Source organism: Megalobrama amblycephala, linkage group LG5, assembly GCF_018812025.1.
Source record: "Megalobrama amblycephala isolate DHTTF-2021 linkage group LG5, ASM1881202v1, whole genome shotgun sequence".
NCBI lineage: Eukaryota > Metazoa > Chordata > Actinopteri > Cypriniformes > Xenocyprididae > Megalobrama > Megalobrama amblycephala.
Genome location: NC_063048.1, coordinates 14,695,686 through 14,722,540, shown reverse-complemented (window position 1 = coordinate 14,722,540; position 26,855 = coordinate 14,695,686). Strand labels below are relative to the sequence as shown.

The 26,855-nt window shown below is 34.8% G+C and overlaps 2 protein-coding genes across 3 annotated transcripts in view; one reads left to right on the top strand and one right to left on the bottom strand.

Moving 5' to 3' along the window:
* Window positions 1-1,854: 1,854 nt before the first annotated feature.
* ak7b (adenylate kinase 7b) lies at window positions 1,855-13,147 on the top strand. 2 transcript variants are annotated; one of them, XM_048190802.1, is made up of 18 exons: window positions 1,855-1,959; window positions 2,223-2,402; window positions 2,524-2,632; window positions 2,722-2,816; window positions 3,719-3,829; window positions 3,978-4,061; window positions 4,155-4,243; window positions 4,320-4,410; window positions 4,487-4,564; window positions 4,669-4,818; window positions 4,961-5,089; window positions 5,283-5,376; window positions 5,497-5,625; window positions 5,732-5,785; window positions 6,402-6,599; window positions 7,736-7,956; window positions 9,309-9,467; window positions 12,809-13,147. In XM_048190802.1, exons 1-18 carry the CDS (start codon window positions 1,870-1,872, stop codon window positions 12,878-12,880), a joined length of 2,133 nt encoding a protein of 710 aa, XP_048046759.1. In that variant the 5' UTR covers window positions 1,855-1,869; the 3' UTR covers window positions 12,881-13,147. The 2 variants fall into 2 exon arrangements, with proteins under 2 accessions (XP_048046759.1, XP_048046760.1); XM_048190803.1 differs by lacking the exon at window positions 12,809-13,147 and adding an exon at window positions 9,569-9,882.
* Window positions 13,148-13,616: 469 nt separating this feature from the next.
* si:dkey-288a3.2 (protein phosphatase 1 regulatory subunit 37) overlaps window positions 13,617-26,855 on the bottom strand; it is a 62,967-nt gene continuing 49,728 nt past the window's right edge. Inside the window, exon 11 of the mRNA XM_048190251.1 lies at window positions 13,617-15,503. Within this exon, the coding sequence (XP_048046208.1) occupies window positions 15,339-15,503 (165 nt within the window). The 3' untranslated portion in view covers window positions 13,617-15,338. The remainder of the gene's footprint in view (window positions 15,504-26,855) is intronic.

Genomic DNA, 26,855 nt, shown 5'->3' with positions numbered 1-26,855 from the left:
CAGTGTCACATGATCCTTCAGAAATCATTTTAATATGATGATTTGCTGCTCAAGAAACATTTATTATTATTACAGATGTACAAAATATTTGTGTATAATTTTTTTTCAGGATTCTTTGATGAATAGAAAGTTCGAAAGAACAGCATTTATTTGAAATATAATCTTTTGTTACATTTTAACTATGTTCAAAAGTTACTGTCACTTTTGATCGATTTAATTGCATCCTTGCTGAAAAAATTTAAAAAATTCTTTAAATTCTTCTCAGCAAGGATAAAATTAAAAATTCTTACTTAACTTTTGAACGGTAAAGACATTGTAATAATGTTAACAAAAGCTTTGTATTTCTGATAAATGCTGTTCTTTTGAACTTTCTATTCATCAAAGGAATCCTGAAAAAAAATATTATACACAAATATTTTGTACATCTGTAATGTACAATAAATGTTTCTTGAGCAGCAAATCATCATATTAAAATGATTTCTGAAGGATCATGTGACACTGAATCATGTGACACTGAAGACTGGAGTAATGATGCTGAAAATTCAGCTTTGCCAACACAAGAATAAATTAAATTTTCAAATATTTTCAAATAGAAAACAGTTATTTTAAATTGTCATAATATTTCACAATATTACTGATTTTACTGTATTTTTAATTAAATAAATGTAGCCTTGGTGAGCAGACGAAACTTCTTTTAAAGACATTAAAAATCTTACCGATCCCAAACTTTTGAACGGTAGTGTGTGTATATATATATATACACATATATATTTGATTTATATATATATATATATATATATATATATATATATATATATATATATATATATATATATATATATATATATTCTACCTGCTCTAACCAGCTTGATCATTATTATATAGCGCAACATGTTTATTCTTATTGTTTGAATTTTGTTTATATTTTGAATTTTGTTGATTATATTCATATGATATTCTAAAATCTTACTGCAGTGTGCAACAAGTGTCTCATAGCAGCAGTCAAGCGAACACACAGAGTAACATTATAACATCATTTTCAACACTCTCAAATGTATCTAATATGATATAATAGAGCTGACCAGAAAAAGCGGAAGTGGCGCCTGTGATATAATAATAGGTTCCGCCCTGCTTTGCTTCATACTACAGTAGCGTTAATAATTTCATCCATGAATGATTTCTGCCTGAGTGAGTCCCGTCGGATTCTTTTCCCCTCGCTGTGAGGTGAAGATGACATCTCCCATGATTCCATGCTTAATCTCGACATCATCAAGCTACGCCTTTGTTTTGAATAGGCGACCTCTAGCAGCGAAAATTTACATATTGTGCCTTTAATGTGTTTTGAGTTGATCTGCTGATGAAACAATGCAAAAATATCTTTCCAAGAAATTTCAGTACACCAAAAAAAAAAAAAAAAAAAAGGAAACTTAATAAGTGAACTTGAGCTTTATACCGTTGTTTTTTTGTTTTTGTTTTTCTTACAGCGGATGCCATTAAAAAAGCCTATCCCTCACACACAGTTTTCATACCTGTAATGGCACTGCTCAAAATAAGGGCTATTGCCATATATATACATTAGCCTATATATATTATATATTATTTTTAACTGATTATTCATTACTTTGTCATCTAAACACCGCATTAAAAGTTTTTTTTTTTTTGTTTGTTTGTTTGTTTTATTTGTTTTTTTTGTAGATTATTTATATATCATTTATATAAATATTTATATATTAATTATAGAGGCTTTTAAGCGCCTAGGCAAATTAACTACGATGCGTTTAGTTTTATATTTTAGTTATGTAGACAGTGCGAACCATAGGGTGCGAACGCATCCGTTTCCTAGCAACAGGACAACAACAACAACACAGGATGGCGGACCAAACTGAGAAGAGACCGCCAAACTCTAGACGGGTTTTTATTAATGATGTTGATCAATATGCAACGAAAAATATCGCAAAGGTAAGATATTTGATTACTTTTAACAATATTGTATTATTACGCCGTAATTGTTACAAGCGTTACAAATGTAACGTTATTCCTCTAAATATACCACATAGTCGATCAGTTTATTTGAGAAAACTGTATGTAATGCCTAACGTTACTTAAGGTGGAGTTTGAAGAATTGGGTAGCTAGTTTCAGATGAATTATAACATGTCGCATCAAGAGACTGCTTAAAATTAGGGCTACTATGCCCACACTTTATTAACCTGTCTGTGTTTAGTTTTTAGACTCGTGTGTAGTGGGTGCATCTCTTGTGGAGTTCGGAGAGGCTGATGTGGAGGAAGAGGACGACAGGCTTCAGGATGAGCAACCAAAAATCAAAGATGCAACCTTCCAGATTGTGGGAACAGTTTCCAGCCAAACAGAGGAGAAGTGCAGTTTTATCTCTGAAGAGTACAGCGTAAATAAATCAACTATTTTACACAGCATTATGAAGAAGAAGACTTTTATAAGTTGTACCTTCTGTCACTTTACTATATAGGCTATTTGTTTTTTATTAAATTCCTTTTCCTCCCTACCAGTGCTTGAAGCGTGAAGAGCTTCTCCATCATCTGATGAAATGTGATGTGATAATTTATGATATTACTCAGCATTCTGATCAGATAGATGAAGCACAGTGGGCTGTCTCAGGTATCACATTTTTATTAAATCCATGTGCTGCTTACTGCTATGAACCTTTTTCTTGAGCAGATGCTAGTTTAATTATGATCCAATCACAGCTCTTCATGAAGAAATTGACACGTTTTCTGGGCACAAGATGTTTATCCTGGTGTCAACCATCATGACGTGGGCTACGACTAAACCAGTTGACAATGTAGGAATAATTAAATTTAAGAACACTGTTGTCCATTAAATACTTTCTTACGGAAGAGGATTAGGGCCAAGCAATAATAAAAAAATAAAACCATCTCGAGATTAAAGTTGTTAAATTTCGAGAAAAAACTTGTTAAATTTCAAGAAAAAAGTTGAGATAAAATGTTGAGAATAAACTCGTTAAATTACGAGAAAAAAACTTGTTAAATTTCGAGAAAAAAGTCAAGATAAAATGTTGAAAATAAAGTAATTAAATTATGAGAATAAAGTCATTAAATTACGAAAAAAAGTCGTTAAATTATGAGAACAAATTCGTAATTTAACGAATTTGTTCTCGTAATTTAACGACTTTTTTCTCGTAATTTAATGACTTTATTCTCAACATTTTATCTTGACTTTTTTCTCGAAATTTAACGACATTTTTCTCATAATGTAACGAATTTGTTCTCGTAATTTAATGACTTTTTTCTCGTAATTTAATGACTTTATTCTCAACATTTTATCTTGACTTTTTTCTCGAAATTTAACGACATTTTTCTCATAATGTAACGAATTTGTTCTCGTAATTTAACGACTTTTTTCTCGTAATTTAATGACTTTATTCTCAACATTTTATCTTGACTTTTTTCTCGAAATTTAACGACATTTTTCTCATAATGTAACGAATTTGTTCTCGTAATTTAATGACTTTTTTTTCGTAATTTAATGACTTTATTGTCAACATTTTATTTCGACTTTTTTCTCGAAATTTAACGAGTTTTTTCTCGAAATTTAACAACTTTAATCTCGAGATGGTTTTATTTTTTTATTATTGCTTGGCCCTAATCCTCTTCCGTACTTTCTTGATCAGCATGTAAACATGATTAAAATGTTGTACTAATTAATATTTTAACTTCTCAATAGGATGATCCAGATATTCCTTTTACAGACGAGCACTACAGGAAAAGAAAAGCACACCCCAACTTCCATGATCATATCAGTTTGGAGAAACTTGTGGTCAAATTAGGCAAAACTGTAAGCAAGAAGCCTTGCGGGATAATAATTTTTCAATTTTAGTTGGAAATGAATGCAATATTAAACACACTATTTATGGTAAGATAAACACTTCAAGTGAGCAGCTTTAAAAGTGTGAAGTTCATATTTATTCATGAATGATTTTCAGAAAAGCTCCCAGTTCTCTACATATGTTGTTGCATCAGGGCTACAATATGGAATGGGAGAACATATGTTTCACTTGTTTTTTAAGGTAAATCAGTGGATAGACTTTTAAAAAAAGATTACTTTTGTTAATACTTTGAAACGTTGAAAACAGTTTGTTGTGTTTTTTTGCTCTATGTAGATGTCATGGATGGGCGAAGTCTCCAAGGTGCCCATCTTTGGAGATGGTTCCAATATTATCCCCACTATTCACATCAATGATCTTGCGGGGTTAGTATAATTGTGGAGCTTTTTATGACATCATCCATGCAAAAGCTAAGTTACCTGTACATCCGTTTGATTCAAGGGTCATCCAAAATGTCATTGACCACAAGCCAAAGTCACAATACTTTGTTGCTGTTGATGACTCCAAAAACACAATGGAGGATATCATAAAGGTGATATTTTACACATTCAGTATATTTTTGTTTTGAAAATTAATGGTTCTCATGCAAGGAAATCTTCTTCCTCAAGGCAGTAACACTCGTGCTTGGACCAGGAAAAACACAGAATGTTTCAAAAGAGGAGATTTATCTCATACGGGAGCTGACCGTAAGAATCAATGTCAATATTGTTCTGACATTCTACAGCGAAGATTATAAATATTTACATTTCTGGTTGTGAATCAACTATGATATTTTTTTTACTTTCTTCAGCAAACAGATATTGATTCTTTGCTTGTCAACCTTCGTATTGAAGCACTGTATGTGAAAGAGAATTTTAACATCCATTGGGTGTCAGAAGATGGCATGGTTGAAAACATCGAGCAGATCACTGAAGAATACAAGCAGACCAGGGGATTGTTGGTATGCTGAAGGTTGAAATGCTCTAGTTATATGTTTATTTTTGATACTTCTTTTATGTTGAAAATCACTTTGTGCTATGGTGGGCTTTTTGAATAAATCTAAAGTTTCACAGTACAAGCACCTATGTTTGTGTGTGTCCCAGCCCCTTCGTATCTGCATCCTGGGACCACCTGCTGTTGGAAAGAGCACTATAGCAGAGAGGATATGCAAGCATTACAAACTTCATCATGTTAAACTTAAGGAGACAATCACTGAAACATTAGACAACCTGGTCAGTGTTATACAACACACAGCATTTATTCAGAAGAATCAAAGCATCTTTAAATAATTCAGATTTTATATAAAAAATAATAATAGTATTGATGTAAATAGCTCCTGCAGTGACCTTTTCTGTTTTTATACACTGAAAATATATAAATTATATAGATTTTATACTGATGCTTAACGTTAGTTGAATTATTCAGGAGTTGTGTGTTCATACGGAGGACGTGGAAAATGATGAGGGTGAAGCTCAGGAGTTTCTGGACACTTTGAAGGAAAACATGAATGAGAATGAAGGTTGTATGTTTGTAATTTTTTAGGTGCTATATGTAGAAATTAAATATATAATTTGAGAGATTTTTGCAATTTTGTTTAGCTCATATATACTATATATATGTATATATTTTTTTCTTTTAGGACGACTGGATGATCAATATTTGATTCGTATAATGAGGGACAAACTCAGAACTAAACCCTGTATGAACCAGGGCTTCGTTTTAGATGGTTTTCCGAAGACATATGAGCAGGCAAAGCAGTTATTTACTGGTGAGAAATTTGCCTTTTTTAGGTGATATATTAACAAATTAAATCATGATTCTGATTAAATAATACATGAGTTTTGATTTGCTGCATTTATTTAAATATTCAACAGGTGATGAAGAGCCTGAAGACTTGCAATCTAAACATGAGAAAAAGATCATCCCAGGTCTGTATTTTATTAATATAATGTATAATGCAGATTAGAAATGCCTCCCTCCCCCCGACTTTTCCATCATAATTATTAGCCTTAAGATTTGAATCTTGCATGATTGATTTGAACTCATTTAACTACAGTACTATTCAAAAGTTTCATGCTCACCAAGGCTGAACACAGTAAAAACCATAAAAATACAGTAAAATCAGTAATATTGTGAAATATTATTGCACTTTAAAATAACTATTTTCTATTTTAATATATTTTCAAATGTATTTTACTCATATGATGGCAGAACTAAATTTTCAGCATCATTACTCCAGTCTACAGTGTCACATGATCCTTCGGAAATCATTCTAATATGCTGATTTGAAACTTTTCTCAGTATTATCAATGTTGAAATCAGTTTCTTAATATTTTGTGATATTTTTGAGCCAATTTAGCTCTATTTTTACTCTTTAGAGATCTTTGCAATTTTGTTCAGCTCAGCTTTACATAATAGTACTAAACTTTTGTGAAAATGCTCAGCAAGAGATGTTGTATTTGTAGACCGAATACCCCCAACTAATTTAAAAGACTTTAAAAATCACTATGATACTAGAGAAACAATCTTCTGTCTGTTCTCCAGAGTTTGTGTTCTCTGTTGATGCCACTGACGATTTCCTGAAAAACCGCGTTCTGAATCTACCCGAGACTGTTGTAGAGGGAACTTCCTACACCCCTGAACAGTTCCTACACCGCTTGGCCCGTTTCAGAGAGAGAAATGTAGAGGATCAAACAGTGCTGAACTACTTTGAGGACCTAGAGATTCATCCTGAGCACTTAGGTAACACTGAAGGAGTAAACCAAATCATGTTTTAATGAATTTTAGTAATACTACATCTGTTGAGCTAGCTAATACAGACCAAGAATAAAGGTACGGTCACAAATTTTCATTGACGAAATCCAGTCATTTCAATAGAAATCCAAGCAAATTTTGCATAAGGGCAAAAGATTTACACATACAGATTTTGCAATGGGTTCAAGAGAAAGGTTTGTTTGGTTTATTAAACAGAAGTGACTTCTGTTTAAGATGCACTTCTTAGGATGTGTTCACACTTGGCAGGTTTGGTTTGATTGAAATGAAATCTAGTGCAATTGCTCTGTTAGTGTGCTTCATTTGAATAAGTGTGAATGTTGCCATCCAAACCTTGCTGTTAACATCAAAATGGAGAAGAAACGTGGTTTAAGTGACTGAATGTGACATGTTTATTGGTGCCAGACAAACTGGTCTGAGTATTTCATAAACTGCTGATCTACTGGGAATTTTACGCAAATGGTCTGAAAAAGAAAAAAAAAAAAATCCATTATCCAGTGAGATGAAGCAGATGAAGCCGGGTGCCACTCCTGTCAGCCAAGAACAGGAAGCTCAGGCTACAATTCGCACAGGCTCACCAAAATTGGACAATAGAAGATTGGAAAAATGTTGCCTGGTCTGATGATAACAGCAGGATAACGCCATGTCACAAAGCTTTAATCAACTCAAACTGTTTTTTTGAACATGACGAGTTCACTATAATCAGATGGCCTCTGCAGTGTGAACGTTAAATGAACCAGGACTAGATGTATCATTTTCTTTTTTGGTCCGGACCAAAAGAACCAAGAGAAGTGAACTACAAGTGTGAACACACCCTTACATCGCTACACTATTGACAATTAAAATAGACCTTTTTGCCGATAAAATTTCAGTAATGTGACCTCACCCTTAGGAGTGGTATTGAGATGTTTCAACAGTTTTGACAGGCATCACATGATACCTTGCTTGAAAAGTGTGCTTGTGCTATATTTCTTTACAATAAATAAGACTTGATTTGATTAACTAATGCCATTACTGTATATTAATTTAGTAATTAAAGTGTGGTCTAAGTTAAATTAAACATTTTTAGACCTCTGTATATCTATTTTCCTCTACTGTTATTTCAGACATTACAAGCAATGATGATAGTGAGTACCAGCTGGTCACAGAGAAGATTTGCAAAAAAATAGGCAAACCGAAGAACTATGGGCAGATCTCAGAGGAGGTGGAGGAAGAAGAGCGACGGCAAGCTGAACAGCAGCTAAAGGAACAGGCAGCACAGAGGGCCGAGGCAGAGCGGCGGGAGGAAGAAGAGGCGCAACAGAGAGATCAGCGTTGGGGAGAGTGGGTAAGCACCTGCCATTAATGATCTGACAACCACTGCGGATTCAGTACTTCATATTTATATATATATATATATATATATATATAATCATAGATTATATAATCATATAATCATCACTCCTCACCTTTCAGTGACAACTCACCTCTTTGAGATCAAAATAGGATTTTTTATAGATCCAATGAGAAAGTGTTTTTATAGGGTTGGGAGGGGGTCTTATAAGGGTACTTTGTTGTTTCAATAAGTACTGTACATTGTTTCCTTTACTCTTACTTTAAAAACAAATGTCTTTAAAGGGGAATATTTTATTTATTTGAGGTCTGAGATGTGGGAACGGTGAAGAGAGAGAGGGCAAACAGTTTGCAGTTTAGCAGTTTAGCAGTTTAATCAGCCAATATTGTCTTAAATATCCTGCATTACAGTTTTGGATATATACAGTATTAAAAATAAATAAAAAAATCCCTTAAAGTAACTACAAATGAGCATGCAAAGCAATTTTTTTTTAAAAATATTGTGCGAAGCATGCCCCCGCACCACACGATGTTCTCACCTTTTTTCCCCCTTACCTGTTTGCATCCCTATATATATGAAGAGTTCCATTGCAAAAACGTCAAAGTCCATCTGACATCTTTTCTTTTAAATGAGCATTTATTTATCAGGCTCCTATGTTTAGCTTCAGTAATTTCACTTTGTTGGCAATGAAAAGGTTGTTAGTCAGTTATTGAAATGCCTTATTTTCAAAAATGTCACTTTTGTCTTTTGCTGCAAAACCAGCTAAGTCCATGTGTGCTTTTTTTCGCAAAAACCTTTAAAGGGTTAGTTCACCCAAAAATGAAAAATCTGTCATTTATTACTCACCCTCATGTCGTTCCACACCCATAAGACCTTCATTAATCTTCGGAACACAAATTAAGATATTTTTGTTGAATTCCGATGACTCAGTAGCCAGCAATGACATTTCCTCTCTCAAGATCCATTAATGTACTAAAAACTTATTTAAATCAGTTCATGTGAGTACAGTGGTTCAATATTAATATTATAAACCGACAAGAATATTTTTAGTGCACCAAAAAAACAAAATAACGTCTTATTTAGTGATGGCTGATTTCAAAATATGTGTTTCAAAAAATGTGTGTGTGTGTGTGTGTATATATATATATATATATATATATATATATATATATATATATGTGTGTGTGTGTGTGTGTGTATATATTATACTTTGATTTGCACTAATATAATTTTTGCCATTTAAAATTACTTCTTTTTTTTTTAATTGTCATTTCATGTTTTGCAGTTGCAGAAAAATATGTTAGGCTAGCTCATCAATGAGATTTTGGTGGTGTGTGTGTTTTAAGAATCAGCATCTTGAGGAGGTGAGGAGACAAGAACATGACTTGTTGGAATCTCAGTCAGGACATTTCAGGAACTACCTGATGAGGGATGTGATGCCCACTCTCACCCAAGGGCTCATCGAATGCTGTACGATACGTCCTGATGACCCCATAGACTTCCTGGTAGGTTGGTCCTCCTAATAATAGCTGTACCTTATTAGTTTAATTGAAGGTATTTTCTGGAAATTGTAAAATTGTCTCCTTCTGTCATTTGTATCTTTCAGGCTGAGTACCTTCTCAAAAATAATCCTGAAGCGCAATAAAATGCGGACCTTTTTTTGCCCTTGGTTTCGTCTGCAAGTATAACTTCTGTTGTTTTTTGTTCTAGAGAGTTTTATCTCAGTCTTAATGTTAATTTAAAGTCTAAATCTTTAATATACAGTCCTTGATTTTTGAATAATAATTATGCAGTAATGCGGTAATTAATAAATACAATGCAAATCAAATTGAAAAACTCCTTTCTTCTTATTATGTTTATCTACTTGTACATTTAAAATGCGGAAAACATCATAATAAAATAAAAGCTTGGTAGAACGAAGCTGGTAATTGGAAGTTCATTTGTGGAAAGTATGTCCATCATGTCATGATTACTCTGATTTGTCCTCTGCTAAATGTTAAGGATAATTATTACAAATGGCAGATGATTACCAGACCCTTTTAGATAGAACATCATAAATTTCATTAGTAAAATAAACAAAATACTGCACTTCAGTTAGAGCCTTATTATGATAATAAATGAACATACTCCTTAGCTCTAGTTTCTCCTTTCACAAACAAAATACTAAATAATACAATTATACAATGCAGAAGGTCCACAAAGTGTCCAGTTTACGATAGGCAATATTATTCTCCAAGGCATGAAGAATTATATGGTAATCGTTTGCAGAAGGTGGAGATTAAAAATAAAGCAGGTAGGAATTTACAACAAGTCAAGTGGAACGATAATAGATGTACAGCTGCTAAGGATGATATTGTGTATGACAAAGCACAGGTGCATGAGGTTAGGCAGAAATATTGGCTGTCTGTAATATGGATGGGCCCCGGAGTGGAAACTGTTTATGAATCTGTTGATCAGCACTTTTGATGCTGCACAAACTTTTAAAACATCAGCCCTTTGGGTCTGTGAGAGTGTCAGTATTAAATTCAGCTACTCAAATAGGCAAACGTCAGTGATCGGAGATAGGATAATTTAACATAACCTTCTTTGACCTTTAAATGTAAATATTGCATTAGGAAAAATGAATAGTATGTAATATGCTAAAGATAACATTGTTTCAAAGTCAAAATACTTTATTTTTATAACAACATTTTATTGTAGCCTACATTGGCTTAGTTTACATAAAATGTTTACTCAAAAAATCTGTACACTTTCACATATACACTACCCTTAAAAACCGTCTGGTAATTCTTTCTCTCTTGAAATATAAGAATATATTTGAAATATAGTCTTTTATGCTCACCAAAGCTGCATTTATTTTATTAAAATACAATTAAAAACAGTAATATTCTGATATTATTACAAATAAAAAGTAAATGTCTTGTATTTGAATGTGCATTTGAAAATGTAATTTATTCCTGTGATGTCAAAGCTGAATCTTTACTCCAGTCTTCAGTGTTACATGATCCTTCAGAAATCATTCTATGATGATGATTTGGTTCTCAAACATTTCTAATAATTATCAACATTTAAAACTGCTGAGCTGCTATTTTTGTAGAAACCATGATATATATATATATATATATATATATATATATATATATATATATATATATATAAAATAATGTGAAAGTCTTTACTGTTACTTTTGATTAATTTAATGCATCCTTGCTAAATAAAAGTATCATAGTAAAATCTGTACTGTATACTTTTTACAGCCACAATGTTTTCAAGACGGGCAGGTTACTGAACATACCACTAGATGGCACTCCTCCCCAAGCAATATAAGACATTTACTGTCTTTTCCTTTAAGATTCCCTCCACGACCACTGAGATTGAGACAACTGAGTTGACCACATTCTGTACAAACATTTATGTACAGTATGTTGAACAATTAGTCCTAAAGAATATATATCTATAGCAAACTTGTACAAATATCAACATGCACTTTTTTTCTTTTTTTTTGCAGTGTTCATCTATTTGCACCTTTGTATCTATAAAACATGTCTATTGATGATTTAATAAAATAACCAATGCAGCAGCATGTATGAATTGCTCTGTTCTGAATATTATACCACAATGTTACAATTAATAAATACAATGCAAATCAAATGGAAAAGCACATTTACTTACTTAGCATAACAGAATTATGTACAAGTATGTATTTAATTACTTATAAACAGTGTTGGGGAAAGTTACTTTTAAAAGTAATGCATTACAATATTGCATTACTCCATAAAAAAGTAACTAATAGTGTTACTTAGTTACTTTTTATGGAAAGTAATGCGTTACATTACTACTTTGTTACTTTTTCTCACCTGGTCTGGGCTTGCTTATTTGTTTTTAATAACATTTTCTGTATATATTGTATATATATGAAATTATCCTTCAATGATCCTGTGCACACAATGCACTCTGCACCTTACTCCCAATTTCTCTCAACATGGGGACAAGAGAGGTGTCAGAAAGTAACTTGTGTTACTTATTTGAAAAAAAAAATTAATCAAACATTTTGTTGTAAATTTAAAACGTGTTACTTGAAAAAATTAATCTGATTACGTAACTCGTGTAACCACCAACATTGCTATATATATATATATATATATATATATATATATATATATATATATATATATAAACTAATAGTAACAGGAGCTAAATGTATCAATTTAAGTACAGAAGTCTGTACAGTTTTGTGTTTACCCACATCACTACATTGGAGGTCTGAATATCTGTGGTTGTAAACAGTAGTCAACCAAAACCCTGTCTTCATTTGGAGGGGGGAAAGTGTTTTGTTGCTTAGGAACAGTTGTGTCTGTGTCGCAGTGGGGGTCTCCTTGTGAATATCATTATGTTCCCTTCAATCGACAAAAATGACACATTTTTCTTGTCTGCCAATATTTATCATTGGCTGCACTCACTTGCGGGCCTGAAAAATGTATTTTTATTGATTACGGGGCAGAGTCTGGGATTATAACTAACTTTGTATCAAAATAATATTCTAGTTATCTACAATAAAAGGTTTTTTCATGCTGACAAACTACGAGAACATAAGTAAAAGTAAAATGCATATAATTCTTATGGTTGTTTTGTTCAATATACCTTGTTTTTGCCCATAAAAAGCTTGGCAAGTCAACAAAGTAGTTTTACTATGCTAACTACTAATAACTCTCACTGTCTGAAAGAGTGAAAGAAACAGAGATTGATCCATTTTTCCCTGCAACAATACAAGAGTGATATGAATTAAACATCATTTCGAAGTTGTAAGATGTAATTGCAAATGTTCTGTTGCTCACAAATAAAACAGACGGAGCAGGTGAGGCCAGAGGACGTGGCGAGGAGCGGAAAGGTACCCAGCGAGTCTGCACCCTGCGACTGATTGTGCGCAGGATCATGTTGACAGGAGGAAGGAGGAGATGCAGCCACACATACAGCAGGGATGCTGGGTGCCTAGGCCGGAAATTCATCAAAATGGGGGAACACCTCCAAGAAATGTGCGTCAGACGGTGTGTGCTCCTCTCGCATCGTCCCTTTGGAAAGTCAGTGAAATTTTCCAGTGATTGATGATGGCTTGGAAGGGGGTCAGTAAGAACAATGTGCATTATTAATGGAGTTGGACTGTCCTCTATAATTGCTTACCTTGAAGTCAAAAATATGATAACTATAAATGTACCTCACCAACACATTTGAACATATCATAACAATATATATATATATATAGAGAGAGAGAGAGAGAGAGAGAGAGAGAGAATTTTGATGAATAATGATTTCTGTATATATTGAAATATTTTTTATAAATATATATTTTAGGAAAATCTTATACAGCAAAATTGAAACAAACCAAATTAAACACAAAACTACTTTTTTGTAGCTTTTATATATATATTTTATTTTTATGAATTTTGTTTCATTTTTTGGTATTTTTTCTGAAAAAGCTATATTTAATATATTATTATATTTATTAATATATTATTATATATTACAGCTTTTCCAGCAAAATGTATTTATAAAAATATATATATTCATATTATATTTAGGGTAGGTTTTAATTGTGACAACTTACCCCACATAGTAACAACATGTGTTAAAAGAAAAAAAAAAAAAATAAATCCTAAGCCATGACAGTAGCTACATTTTATTTAAATTCATTTATTTTAGCCAAGATTTTATTGAATTGACTCCCAAAGATAAACCTACACTGAGAAATATTCACTGAAGTAAAAAAGTGTGACAACTAGCCCCAGTCTATATATATATAATAGAAAACAAGCCCCCAATATCCTCCTGTCAATTACAAGTAGGTGCTCACTAACAACTGTCCAATTTCTTGGGCTCCGACTGAAAAATGTTTGACATTTTATCTTTGAGTACAGCCGTACACGCTGCATCATTCCCAGCGTCTGTGCATCTGTTCCCAACATCCTTGCGATCAGGTTTCAAAGTCTGTTTGTTCCAGAGCCGGGGTGGGTTGAAGCTGGCTGGGCGATGTTCGGCAGCAGAGTTGGTGAGATGGAAGCCTTTGTTAAAAACATCAGGTAGAGCGTGGGGGGGCTGTTGGCACAGCGGCGCTTGCCCCCATGCTGTTCTGTCAATCTGCCCCTGCCCCGTGCCGAGAGGAGGAGGGGGGCAGACACCAGGGGGGCCAATCCTCCATGAGACCCAAATCACGCCAGATGAGGAAAGATGGTCCCTGGCTAAATACAGTTATCCCCCCTCATCTGTCAATCAAGAAATCTTTGAGTAATTTGGGATTTGCCAAGAAAAGCATTCAAATCTCTGAGTGATATTACTGTAGTTTTTGATATGCAATGTGTGTGGAACAATTCACATTACTGACTTTCTTATTTTAGAAAGGTCTTTATTTTATTTGTATTTTTTTTATAAAAATATCTTTAGTTGCATTTTTTTTTTTTTACAGTTTAAAGTTTTTCTTTTGAAAAATTAATAGGTAAACAGAATTAATTAGAAATAAATGAATGGCATGTGTTGGAGAAATTAAATCTAATTGATTACACACACACACACACCAAAAAAAAAAAAAAAAAACAAGCCTATTTTTAAACACTGTAATTACACACTTTAGTGTGGAAATGTTAACGGAAATTCAAATCAAATTTACAAACCCAATCTCACCGTTAACTCATTTAATGCATTTCACAAAGGTTGTTTTTCATTTACCAAACATATTCTTAATTACTTTGAATTTAAAGTCACGGCAGATGGGCAGATTTAGTGCGACTTCCACAAAAGCCGCCTATATTTTCAGATATAACACCTTTTCATGTGCATCCACAACTTAAACCGCACAAAACGGCGATTCGTCCTTTGTTGTCGGCTAGCGCCGAGCAGTGCATGTAAACTAAGACCCGCGCAGAGGTAAATCCCAGCTTCTTAAATTTAACATATGTTCTCCTTCCCACACATTGTGAGAAACTCATCGATGTCGTCTTGTCATCCAGACGACGATACGCTACATTAGCAGACGCAGGCAGGGAAGGGGCCTCATACAAGAGTGTGAATATTAGGGGAGATGGAACCCGAGCAAACAGGATTTAGAGCACACCTCTGTATCAACACAGATTTAGTCAGCGTCACCCTCCGGGGACACGAGGAGAGATGGAGGGAGATGCTTCTCTTCGTTTCGAGATGATTCACGTTGGGAGTGGGCTTGCAAAATTGCTTTATGGAAAGTGGAGGAAGCCTCGGCGGGAACATTAGGCAGGAAACAGCAGGAGGGCCACTGTTTCATTAGGGAGAAAGGCTTCGGCTTTATTACAGGGATTTGGAGTTTTATGGTTATCGTTATTTGCCATAGAATTATTATGCTTATATGTCTTCTACTCGGCTGTTTGGGCGGGGAGTGAATAGGTGGTCTCGGCGCAGTCGGCCGGGTCCGGAGGAGCAGGCAGCAGAGCCGTCCCCTTGGCGGCCGTCGCGTTCACCACGCACAGATCGGAGATCCTGCTCAGCAGCGTCTTCTGCGTTTCAACCAGGAAGTCCTCCTATGAGCAACAGAAAGGGATAGAGCTGTAGCTTATTCATATTTAATGCAATACGGCCCTGTTTCTTCATCAATGCTCCATCTGACATGACTTTGCCATTAGCTTGTGTGGAACTGACATGCGAGAGTGATAAGCGAGAGTAGAGAAACAATCCCTACTCTCGTTGGCATGTTCAATTTGGTGGTGACGGGCTACTACAAAATATGGGAAGCAAATCACAGCTGGCTTGTGAGGCTTCAGATGCGGTCACATTTACCATTGCTCTACGAAAATTTGCGGGCAAAATCAGTCATTCCAATAGGAATTTGAGCAATCGGGAGTTTCGTGTATGGGCTAAAAAGTTTGTCACACAGATTCTGTTCATATTCAACAATCGTGACACTAAAGAATGCAGTAATGGCTGCATCTTGAAGACTTCCACAATCTACTTTTTAAGCGAATCGTGGAGATCGTGATCTTTATGACCTTCGTCATAATGTTACAATACAGCAATGACTGCCTACCAGATGACTGTGCTGACTAGCCAAATTATATCATGTGTTTTTCATGCGTGGTGATGCGTTTGAAAAATCAACAGCAGTAGAGCTGTGCAATTAATCAAATTTTAGTTTCGATTTCGATTTTGGCTTTCAACGATTATGAAAACGTGATAATCAAGATATAATCGTGATCATCGTGCCACATGCCGTTCCTTTCCTTTTTCTACTGCGGAACATGCTTTATTTAAAAAAAAAAAAAAGTTATTAAAAGCACATTAAACTGCAAAAGAAACTGATCCCCACACGCTTTTTGTGTGCGTGCTGCGAGATGGAGCGAAACACGGCTTGGGGTTTCAGGCGCACGCCTAAGCGGTCAAATGTACACAAAAATATGCCAAAATGTTTCTCTTGGCAAGTATTTACATAAAGACAGTCAGATATGTCTTCAATGAATAAACAGTGAAATAAACAGGGAAGGAAATCGGATGCTTGTCATATTAGTCTTAAAGCCTAAAGCCTCGGTCACATTAGACTTTGAGCATGCGAAATTTCTTCGGACACTGATGTGATGTCACTCTTTGCAGCGTCTTTTTTATAAACATGAAATCATGTAACAAATAGTAATACATTCAAAATGTAAAAATATACAATCTATTCAACTTTACTGCAAAAAAATATTGTTCTTTTAAAGACCCCCTGTGGTGAAAATCAAGTTTTTAATGTTGTTTATATGTCTATGTAGTGTTTTAATATGCTTTAAGACAAACCATGAGCAAATTCATAGGACAGCACCATTGCTGAGTATTTTATGTTTAAAACTGCAGTAAACCAAAGACAGTCTAAAACCCACGGTTTGAAATAGTGGGTGCTTGTGACGTCACAGACTACCTTGTAACCAATCAAGACAACATGCCGGCAGGCTTTAGCATATCATTAATTATGACTGCTCTGAAGCAGAAGAGAGAAAGCCAGGTTATTTACTGTTGATATGAAAAATTGTGTAGATTTAGTAATATAGCGAGTCTATGATGTATATTATGATGTTATGATGAACTATTTGGTGACTTAACAATTTGCCTTTCTCCACTGACGTTCAGAGTTGTTCAAAGCATTGTGGGATACTGATTGTAGAAGTAAGTTGTCTAAATATTTATTATTAGCTGTTTGATAACGTAGTCAAGCAAAAGGCTAATAATTTGAATTAATGTTATGTGTCTGACAGAACCGTTGCAAGGGCTGTGCCAAGTGTGTGAGTGCATATCACGGCAAAGTAAAGTGACAGCTGATTTTAAGTAAAGCCAATAAAGCTCATGTTTTTGACCTTCGAAATATTTTAATATTATAAAACATAGCTAAAACAATATTGCTCTGGACGTGTGACCATAATTTGTGTGCATATGTCAGTCAGTGTGGCATCACATGTCAAGTTCGGAGAAAGCTTTATTCAGTCCATTTTAAATTCTTATTTTGGCTAGGTCTGGAATGGATCAAACCATAGATATTAGCCTACCTGATGAGTTCAAGTAAATACGCTGGAAATCCTCACTCATTATTGCATGTCGGCTACGGAGAAGGCACAGGCGCCTGCAGGATTTAAAGTTAACATTAAAGTTAAAGTTAAAACACTATAAAGTTAAATAAGCATATATAGCTTAGCTATATATATATAAGCAATATATAAGCATATCTATGTCACTACAGCAACAGTATTTAAATTCTTTATTGATCCATGAATATTAAATTAGGCAAGGGTGTAGAGCTATATTCAAGCTATTTTAAGGCATGAAGAATTTTTTCACTGAAAAAAATGTTTAAACGTCATTTTGGTGATCAAAGATGAGTTTTAAGTGATAAAATAATTGACTACAGGGGGACTTTAATTCAGCCAAGGGGTCACACCATGACATATCAATCTTCTACTGGTCACAGGTCTTCACATGATGCAAATTCGCAGATCAGAGTTCATCAAACTTAAACTTTTGAACACAACGAAACTGTTCGCATGAGCTTGCGTTTTTGGTCCGATGCATTTGCATACATTTGAATGGAAGTCAGAGGAACGAAATCTGCAGTGTGAACGCTCCTTAATGCAAATACCTGCTGCTGTCTGTGTCATTAAAGGCAGGGTAGGTAAAAAATGTATAAAAAACTTTTTTTTCAAAATTTGTTTAAACTTTATTTATATATCAATACATATTTAAAATGTAAGTACTCTGAAAAAGAAAGTATAAAAATCGAGTGTCTGTAGACCTCTCACGACTGTTTTAAAGACAGCTCATTATTTCCATTCACTCCACCCCCTCCCTTCTGGGCTCCTTCCAAAGCCACGCCCCCAAAACGCATGAACGTGCGACTCCGACCACTGAGCTGGAAGACGCATTATTTACCTGAGACGAGCGGAGAGGAAGGAGCACAGTGCATGTAGTGACATCATGTCAGAATCACATGTAATAAAAATAACTTTATAATTATGAAGATAAACATAATTTAATTCGCTAACGAGTTAGTTATCTATAAGGCAAAGCTAAAAACAGGTTGCATGATACACGTTTTTCCATTACCATCATTTACACTGTGATGAAGATGAATTTCGTGTAAGATTCATAACATATACGTTGTTCTACAGATAAACAGAGTAACATACACTCAAATATCAACTCACAACTGCATTGCAGACACAAAATAATAACACACACATACAACAAAGTGTGTACGACACACACAGATACAAGATAAAGACATCAGTAAACATAGGTAGAGAATATAAAAACAAAACAAAGGCGAAAAAAACGTGCAGGTAAACTTACAGGTGAACATGGTAAAAGAGTTAGACAGAGGGTAAATATAGTTCTAAGAAAAGTTCCTAGATGCGGAGTAACGTTAGGCCTACTATCTGTTAAACATGTATTTAGTTATCTAAAGCAAAATTATGCACAATTCAACACTATAGCTATCATCTTGTGCTAGGCCTATAGATTATTTATCGTCTCTACTACGGCTCGCTAAGTAATGTTATGTTAGCTATATTACGCAGCTACGTGTGCTAATGACACATGCTTCATGAAAAAATAAACAAAAAAATATGTATGATCAAAATACAAAAAGAAAGATTTACCTGTCCAGCAGAAATAAAGCCATCAAGGAGTCACTTTTCAGCCCCTTGAGTTCCCTCAGTTCTCGCCATTGCTGGAAAGCCACGCCGATATTAACTCGCATTTTATTTCTTTGTTTATCCAAAGACTTTTTGTTCATTGCCTTTTCTTGTACTGTTACTGTCTTCCTTTTTTGCCTGGTTTGCCTTCACTAACTGCATAGGCCGGTACTGTGAATTTTGCTTGCTGTTTCTCTGCCATTGTTTTGGTATTCCTAGGATCCATGCCTCTTGAATTCCCCAAATCAAACGTGCGCGCGCAAGTGGGCAGGTCATGTGTGGCAAAAGGGTGGTTGCCATGGTTGCGAGAGAGTGACAGCCGCCTAAGCCAATCCTATGTTTCGTCCCGGATGGAAATAATGAGCTGTGTTTAATACAGATTAAACGGTCTAGAGTCACTCGATTTTTATACTCTTTTTATCAGAGTTCTTACATTTTAATTATGCATGTATATATATAGAAAGTTTAAACAAATTTGGAACAAAATTTCTTACCTACCCTGCCTTTAATGCTACACAAAAGACAGACAAAATCACTCACTGCTCTTGACTGAATAACTTTAGTAGTTTTAATAAGAATCAATGTATGTTTAATTCATAATTAATTTTAAAGTTTAACTCAGGGTTTAAAGGTGCTGTATAACGTCTTTTTAAAAGATGTAATATAAGTCTAAGGTGTCCCCTGAATGTGTCTGTGAAGTTTCAGCTCAAAATACCCCATAGATTTTTTTTTTTATTCATTTTTTTAACTGCCTATTTTGGGGGCATCATTAAATATGCGCCAATTCAGCGTGTGGCCCCTTTAAATTCTCGTGCTCCATGCCCCCCGAGCTCACGCTTGCCTTAAACTGCATAAACAAAGTTCACACAGCTAATATAACCCTCAAAATGGATCTTTACAAAGTGTTTGTCATGCAGCATGTCTAATCGCGTAAGTATGGTATTTATTTGGATGTTTACATTTGATTCTGAATGAGTTTGATAGTGCTCCATGGCTAAAGCTAACATTACAGACTGTTGGAGAGGTTTATAAAGAATGAAGTTGTGTTTATGAATTATACAGACTGCAAGTGTTTAAAAATGAAAATAACGACAGTCTTGTCTCCGTGAATACAGTAAGAAACGATGGTAACTTTAACCACATTTAACAGTACATTAGCAACATGCTAACGAAACATTTATACATTAGACAATTTACAAATATCACTAAAAATATCATGATATCATGGATCATGTCAGTTATTATTGCTCCATCTGGCATTTTTCACTATTGTTCTTGCTTGCTTACCTAGTCTGATGATTCAGCTGTGCACAGATCCAGACGTTAATACTGGCTGCCCTTGTGTAATGCCTTGAACATGGGCTGGCATATGCAAATATTGGGGGCGTACATATTAATGATCCTGACTGTTACGTAACAGTCGGTGTTATGTTGAGATTCGCCTGTTCTTCTGAGGTCTTTTAAACAAATGAGATTTATATAAGAAGGAGGAAACAATGGTGTTTGAGACTCACTGTATGTCATTTCCATGTACTGAACTCTTGTTATTTAATTATGCCAAGGTAAATTCAATTTTTAATTCTAGGGCACCTTTAAGGACTATAGGCTATAGACTATAGGCTCCATAGGCTTGTTCCAGTCTGCATATTTTCGATAGTACATCTCAAAATTTGGAATATCGCGTTTGAGATTGTGAATCGTGATTGTTTATTATAAGTTGAAGTGATTTTTTTTTTTAATTTTTGGAAAGATCACCCACCCCTAAGATGAGCTAATAAAAATTTGGGAAGCAAATCACAGTTGGCTTATGAGGTACGGCTTCAAGTGCTGTCACATTTACCGCTGCTCACCCAAATTTTGCAGGAGAAATCCAGTTATTGCAATAGGAATTTGCGCGATCTGGAGGTTTGTGTGAGGGTGAAAACGTTGGCCACTCAAATTTCGCTTATGTTCAAGTTGGTCATGCACATTCTGACCAACAGAAAGCTGCTTGATTTGAAAATGCTTTATACACGTCTACGCTATTGACAATGGACCTTTCTTTGCACATTAAATTTCCCCAATGTGACCGCACCTTTCCTCTTCATAAATTATCACTGGGGACGATCGGGCCACACCGGTGTGATTCCTAAAGGCAACGAAGATGGGCCCTGCCTGGAAGCAACGGTGTCTTGCGGTGCCAACCTCTCCGACCCCAGCGGAGCACGGTGCTGCGGTGTACCGTGCAGGCTGCCCACCCTCCCTACCGGGCGGGCCGTCTGCAGCAGAGCAGTTAATAAAGAGATTGATTATCAGCCTGTCAGGAAGTGACAGTTGGACAGAGCCACTCCCCATGAATGACAGAGGGCACGCACCGCTCGCAGCAGCCAAGAGCGCCAGAACCAGCACCGCGCCACCAGCACCTCCACACCGTGCCAACCTTGCTACGGGGAGGAAGAGCCCCGCCGCGAGCACAGCCATCGCCTTCTGGAGCAGCAGCTACACGGCTGCTGACTTCACTTCCTGTGCCAGAGTCAGAGTTCAACGCCGCTGCCTGCAGCATAATGACTGCCGGGCTCCGAACACAACACATGAACATTTTTTTTTTTTAATGAGATGCAACATTCACACAAGAGTAAAAGAAAAGAAGTATTAGTATTATCTACAAAAGTATCTTTTGAGTAAATATCTGAAGTGTTTCTTCAACTTTGAGTATGTAAAGGGTGGGGTTTTATTAAAAGTGTAACATTTTATTTATATGATTTTATATGGCCTGGGAAACCTTTCAGTGCTTAGTTTATTTTTGTAACTTTTCAAATTACTTTTATGCATTGATTTTATTGATTCAAGTTTCCAATGTTCAAATCCATCATTAAAAAATTATTACATTTTTTTTCACTATTTTTTTTTTTACACAAATCAGCAGATTTGTCATTTCCATCACAACCAATAATTTTGCATGTTTTTTTTTTTTTTTTTTTTTTAGTTAATGTTTTTAGTTTTAAAGTTAATGTACTTAAACCTTGGTGACAACAGTGGCAGTGAAAAACATTATAATTTTAATAATACACCATGAACTCTTTATTTCATAATAATCATAATCTCTTCATTTTCTAAAAATTCACAATGACAAAAGTCCCTGTTGAAGAAACAGGAAAATTTATTTACAACAAAATGTTGAATAAATGGTTGGAATTTATTATACACACTCACTAACACACATGAGTTTTCAGTCCAACCAGTGGCCTAAAAAAGAGCTGTTATATATACAATGATACTGCTGGTTACCCATCATGCATTTGGCAGGAGTTAAATCAGACATTGTTTGATATGATTACCTGCTAGGACTATAAAATTATATGAAATGTTTTGTTGTTGTTGTTGTTGTTGTTGTTTACATTTCTCTGTAATATTTTTTAAGTCCAACAGGTTTATTAACGTGCTGACTTCCCAGTCATGTTCATTATTGTATTAGTGTGACTTCAATGAAATAATCTAAAATGCAGAACTTTAATACATTTTATATTTAAATATTGTTCTTTTGATCTTAACATTTATCAAAGAATCCTAAAAACATTTATCAAAGAATCCTAAAAACAATCTATCACGATTTCCACAAAAACATTAAGCAGCACAACTGGTTTCAATATTGATAATAATAAGATATGTTTCTTGACCAGCAAATCATGACATTGGAATGATTTCTGAGGATCATGTGACACTGAAGACTGAAGTAATGGATGCTGAAAATTCAGTTTTGCCATCATAAGAATAAGTTATATATTTAAATATAATAATAATAATAAAAAAAAACATTTAAAATTGTAATAATATTTCACAGTATTACTGTATTTTGGATCAAATAAATGCAACCTTAGTGAGACTTTTTTCAAAAACATTAAAAAAATCTTACCAACCCCAAATTTTTGAAGGGTAGTGTACATAAGAGACTGCATTCCTACCAACAGCCTAAAAAGAACAGTTAAAAACTGTAGCTGGAGAGACACTTTTGCTTGCATAATGAATTATTCATATCTAAATAAATGTAGCCATGCCAATAGGTGTCAGTCCAACAACATTGTCATGTCACATTTTTTCCAAGTGTAATTTTAATTGAAATTTGGTATAGTGACACTGCTAATAAAGTTGCTTGTGACTTAAGTCACTTTGGATAAAATAACATTCAATAATATTAAATAAAGTTTCTTGGATAGGTGATCTTAAACATATTCTAATTTAAACATCTTTATAGTTCTGTTCGTTCTTTTTTTTTTTTTTTTTAGCTGATTGTACGCTTCAATGTATGGTGACCTCCACGAGTATACATAACTGTTGACCCACTCAGCCTGTTGGACTAGCTCGAATGTGGGACCATATGTTTCAATGTTCATGGATTAGCAACAGTGCATTAGAGAGGCAGAAGTGGCTTCCTTCTAATTAATGATTTAGCACCTCACAGGTACACACACACACACACACACAGTTCTACGCCTCATCCGGCCCTGCTTTGTCAGTCCTCCCGAATGAAGGGCTGTCTGCGCGCTGTGGCAATCTCTAGACTGACTTTGTTTGAAGTCACTCTTGTCTGTCTCTTCACCGGTGCGCCTGTCTGTTGGTCGCGTCCCCCTTTTTTAATGAAACAGAAGCGTTAATAGAATCACTGGGAAAAGCAGGTGATAAAAGTCGATCCGTCGAGCGCGCCTGTATCCTGAGTTGCGAGCGCACTGTTCAAACAGAGCATTGTTCAAAGACAATGCATGCAAAAGACACACGCGCTGCCGAAGGAATAGAAAAAAAAAGAGAGGGAGAGAAAGGGAAACGGAAAAAAAGCTGCTCCCTGTCTTCAGCGAGATCAAAACAACTCCAAGGTAAAATATACAATGAAGGGCCCCCTGATCTGACCAGCATCTCAGATGAGAGGAGGATGCAGTCTTTCTGACATGTTACAGAGGGAGAGAGAGACGGAAAGCAAAATAAAGAGGCCTCACAAAAGTTTGAGATATTCAGGCCTTATGAATGCATTCATGGAACATTGTACATGCATTACAAATGTCAAATTAACGCCCGCTTGAGCCGAAATGATATTCCGAGCATATGAAATGACCCTCAAAGAGATGAAAAACATCCAAAATGGGAGGTAAACGCGCTCGACTCGGTTCATTTCAGCCCTAATAAAGATATCGCATCCCGGCCTGACAATACGAATGAATTTCGGTCACATTCTGAGACGCATTTTTGAAACGTCACCCCGGGATATTTGCGATCGAGTGCTTTTTTCATACGTCGACGGAGCGAGCTGTCATTTTCTCATTGCGGGAAAAACAGAAGTCTCTTTCACACTTCATTGGCCATCGCGGAGATCAATACAGGCGCCGGTAAGAGGAATATCAACCGGGGATGGTGCAGAAGTATCTGTAGAAACAGCACCGGGGAGAACAAAACGAAAAAGAGGAGGAGTGGAGCTGCGTTAGAAGGCGACACAGATGGACAAGAGCCTTTATGGTGGCGGCTCCTGCTGGCATGGTGCCACCAGCCCCAGACTCCCTTTGTTTGCCAGGCTACTAAACTAATAGAGATAAAAGCAGGTTCCCGCTGGCCAGGAATTATAAAGTCATTAACGAATACAAATAAGGCTGAGAAAGAAGGGGCAAGGAGAGGAGGCTTTCTCTGACCAGCTGAGTCTGAGAGGAGGGACGCGGTTTTGGGGAATCTGTCCGAGGTTGGACGTCTCTGAGTGTGTAAACAACCCTGATTTCCTCTTCTGCTATTCGCTTGTCTCTAAAAACATGGGTTGTCATGTGGTGTGACATGATAGACCTAAGTTCAAACAGCATTTTTGCAAATTACTGTGCTGTACTTTGTAGTGAACCATGAATTGAGAGAATACCTGGAATATTTATGCTAACTATATATAAATACCTTTAATAAAATGTAAAAAGTTCAAATTTGTTAATTAAAAAAGAAGAAAATTTTATTAAAAAGTAAAAATGAATAAAATAATCTCATGTACGCGTCGGATTTCCATATATACTTAAGCAAAATGTGAACAAAAATTCACACACACACACACACACACATATATATATATATATATATATATATATATATATATATATATATATATATATATATATGTGTGTGTGTGTGTGTGTGTATATACATATATATATATATATATATATATATATATATATATATATATATATATATATATATATATATGTATATATATATATATATATATATATATATATACATTTACACACACACACACCTATTTTAAAAAAATGCATTGAGAGAATATATGGAATATTTATGCTAACTGTGTATAAATACCTTTAAAAAATGTAAAAAAGTTAAAATGTATTAATTTAAAAATAATAAAATTTGTCATAAAAAAATCTCATGTACACGTCAGATTTCCATGGACACTTAAGCAAAATGTGAACAAAAATTCACACACACATACACACACACCTACTTTAAAAAAAAATACCTTGAAAAGTAAAAGTGATTAAAATTGGTTTAAAATATTATTACAAAAAATAATAATAAAAAAAAACAAAACATAAAAAATATCATGGACATTCCCATATACATTCAAGCTAAATGTAAACAAAAAATGATCTAGTAATCATAGCAATTTCTGGTTTATATCAGACAGATCAGTATATATCAGCATATCATACATAGACAGTATTCTGTTTCATTATCTGGTCACACAGGCATTCATTTCTATTTTCTTTCTCCTAAAATCTTTTAATTTCCTTTTTTACTTTTATCTGCACAATAGATCCTCAGCATGTCTTCCCTTCCCTCGAGTAATCTCAATATTATTTAAGGTAGCCATTGCACAATGGCTGTGAAAATGGGAGTCATTTAAGCCCTTCTCCCCAAGCAGTGGTCTTGGCAACTAAACTAGCTCATTTGTTCACTCTGCATTCCCTTGGACAGCCTTATAAATGGAGGCACTATCCAATTATTACAGGGGATAAAACTAGAGCTCCAGCAAACCATAGCAGAATCTATTACCAGCGAGAGTTTGTGTGTGTATGTGTGTGTGAAAGAGAAAAGCTGTGCCCATATGCCTCAAAAACTACTCCATACAGGACAAGTGACACATACCTAAATACATGAATATTCTTCGACCTCGATGGCAATATGTTGGCTTATGATGTATTGGAATAAATCATTATGACGCTTAATCTTTAGTTTACCTTAAATGTTGTGGTTTATTTTTTATTTTTTTTAATCCCAAAATTAAGGGATAGCACGAAAGTTCATGATGATATTTGACATCTTTCAAGACCTATACAGTATGCTTGCTAAAAGTTGCCTTAATGCGTTTATGTGCGCACATATGAAGGGACTTTTGGGAATGAATATGGATTCTTTGCATATTTGTATGAAGCTGGCTTTAAGTTGATATTCAATGATGAAAAAAGGGTTACTTTGAAAACTCTCTGATAATTGGCTTCTTAAAAGCATCTCATTTTTAACAATGTCACTGTGGCTGGTGGATGACAATTAATCTGTTTTCCAGTGTTTTCTTGGCATCTGTGCCAATTACTTTATATGCTAATATATGTAAATTAGTCAGCATTTGAGATGCCAGTAAAAACTATGCTTGTATTGTATATTATTTTTAATTCATGCAATACCATTGAAGTCTATTTTCAAAGATAATATTTTAAATCTTAAATAAATAGTTTTTTAAAATATATTTTAGGATTTGGACAGTAA

Bases quoted from the DNA above. Each gene is read 5' to 3' on its own strand.
- ak7b (XM_048190802.1), top strand. From the start codon at position 1,870: ATGGCGGACCAAACTGAGAAGAGACCGCCAAACTCTAGACGGGTTTTT. The intron at 1,960-2,222 runs GTAAGATATTTG...GTCTGTGTTTAG, and splicing joins CAACGAAAAATATCGCAAAG to TTTTTAGACTCGTGTGTAGT. The intron at 4,244-4,319 runs GTTAGTATAATT...GTTTGATTCAAG, and splicing joins CACATCAATGATCTTGCGGG to GGTCATCCAAAATGTCATTG.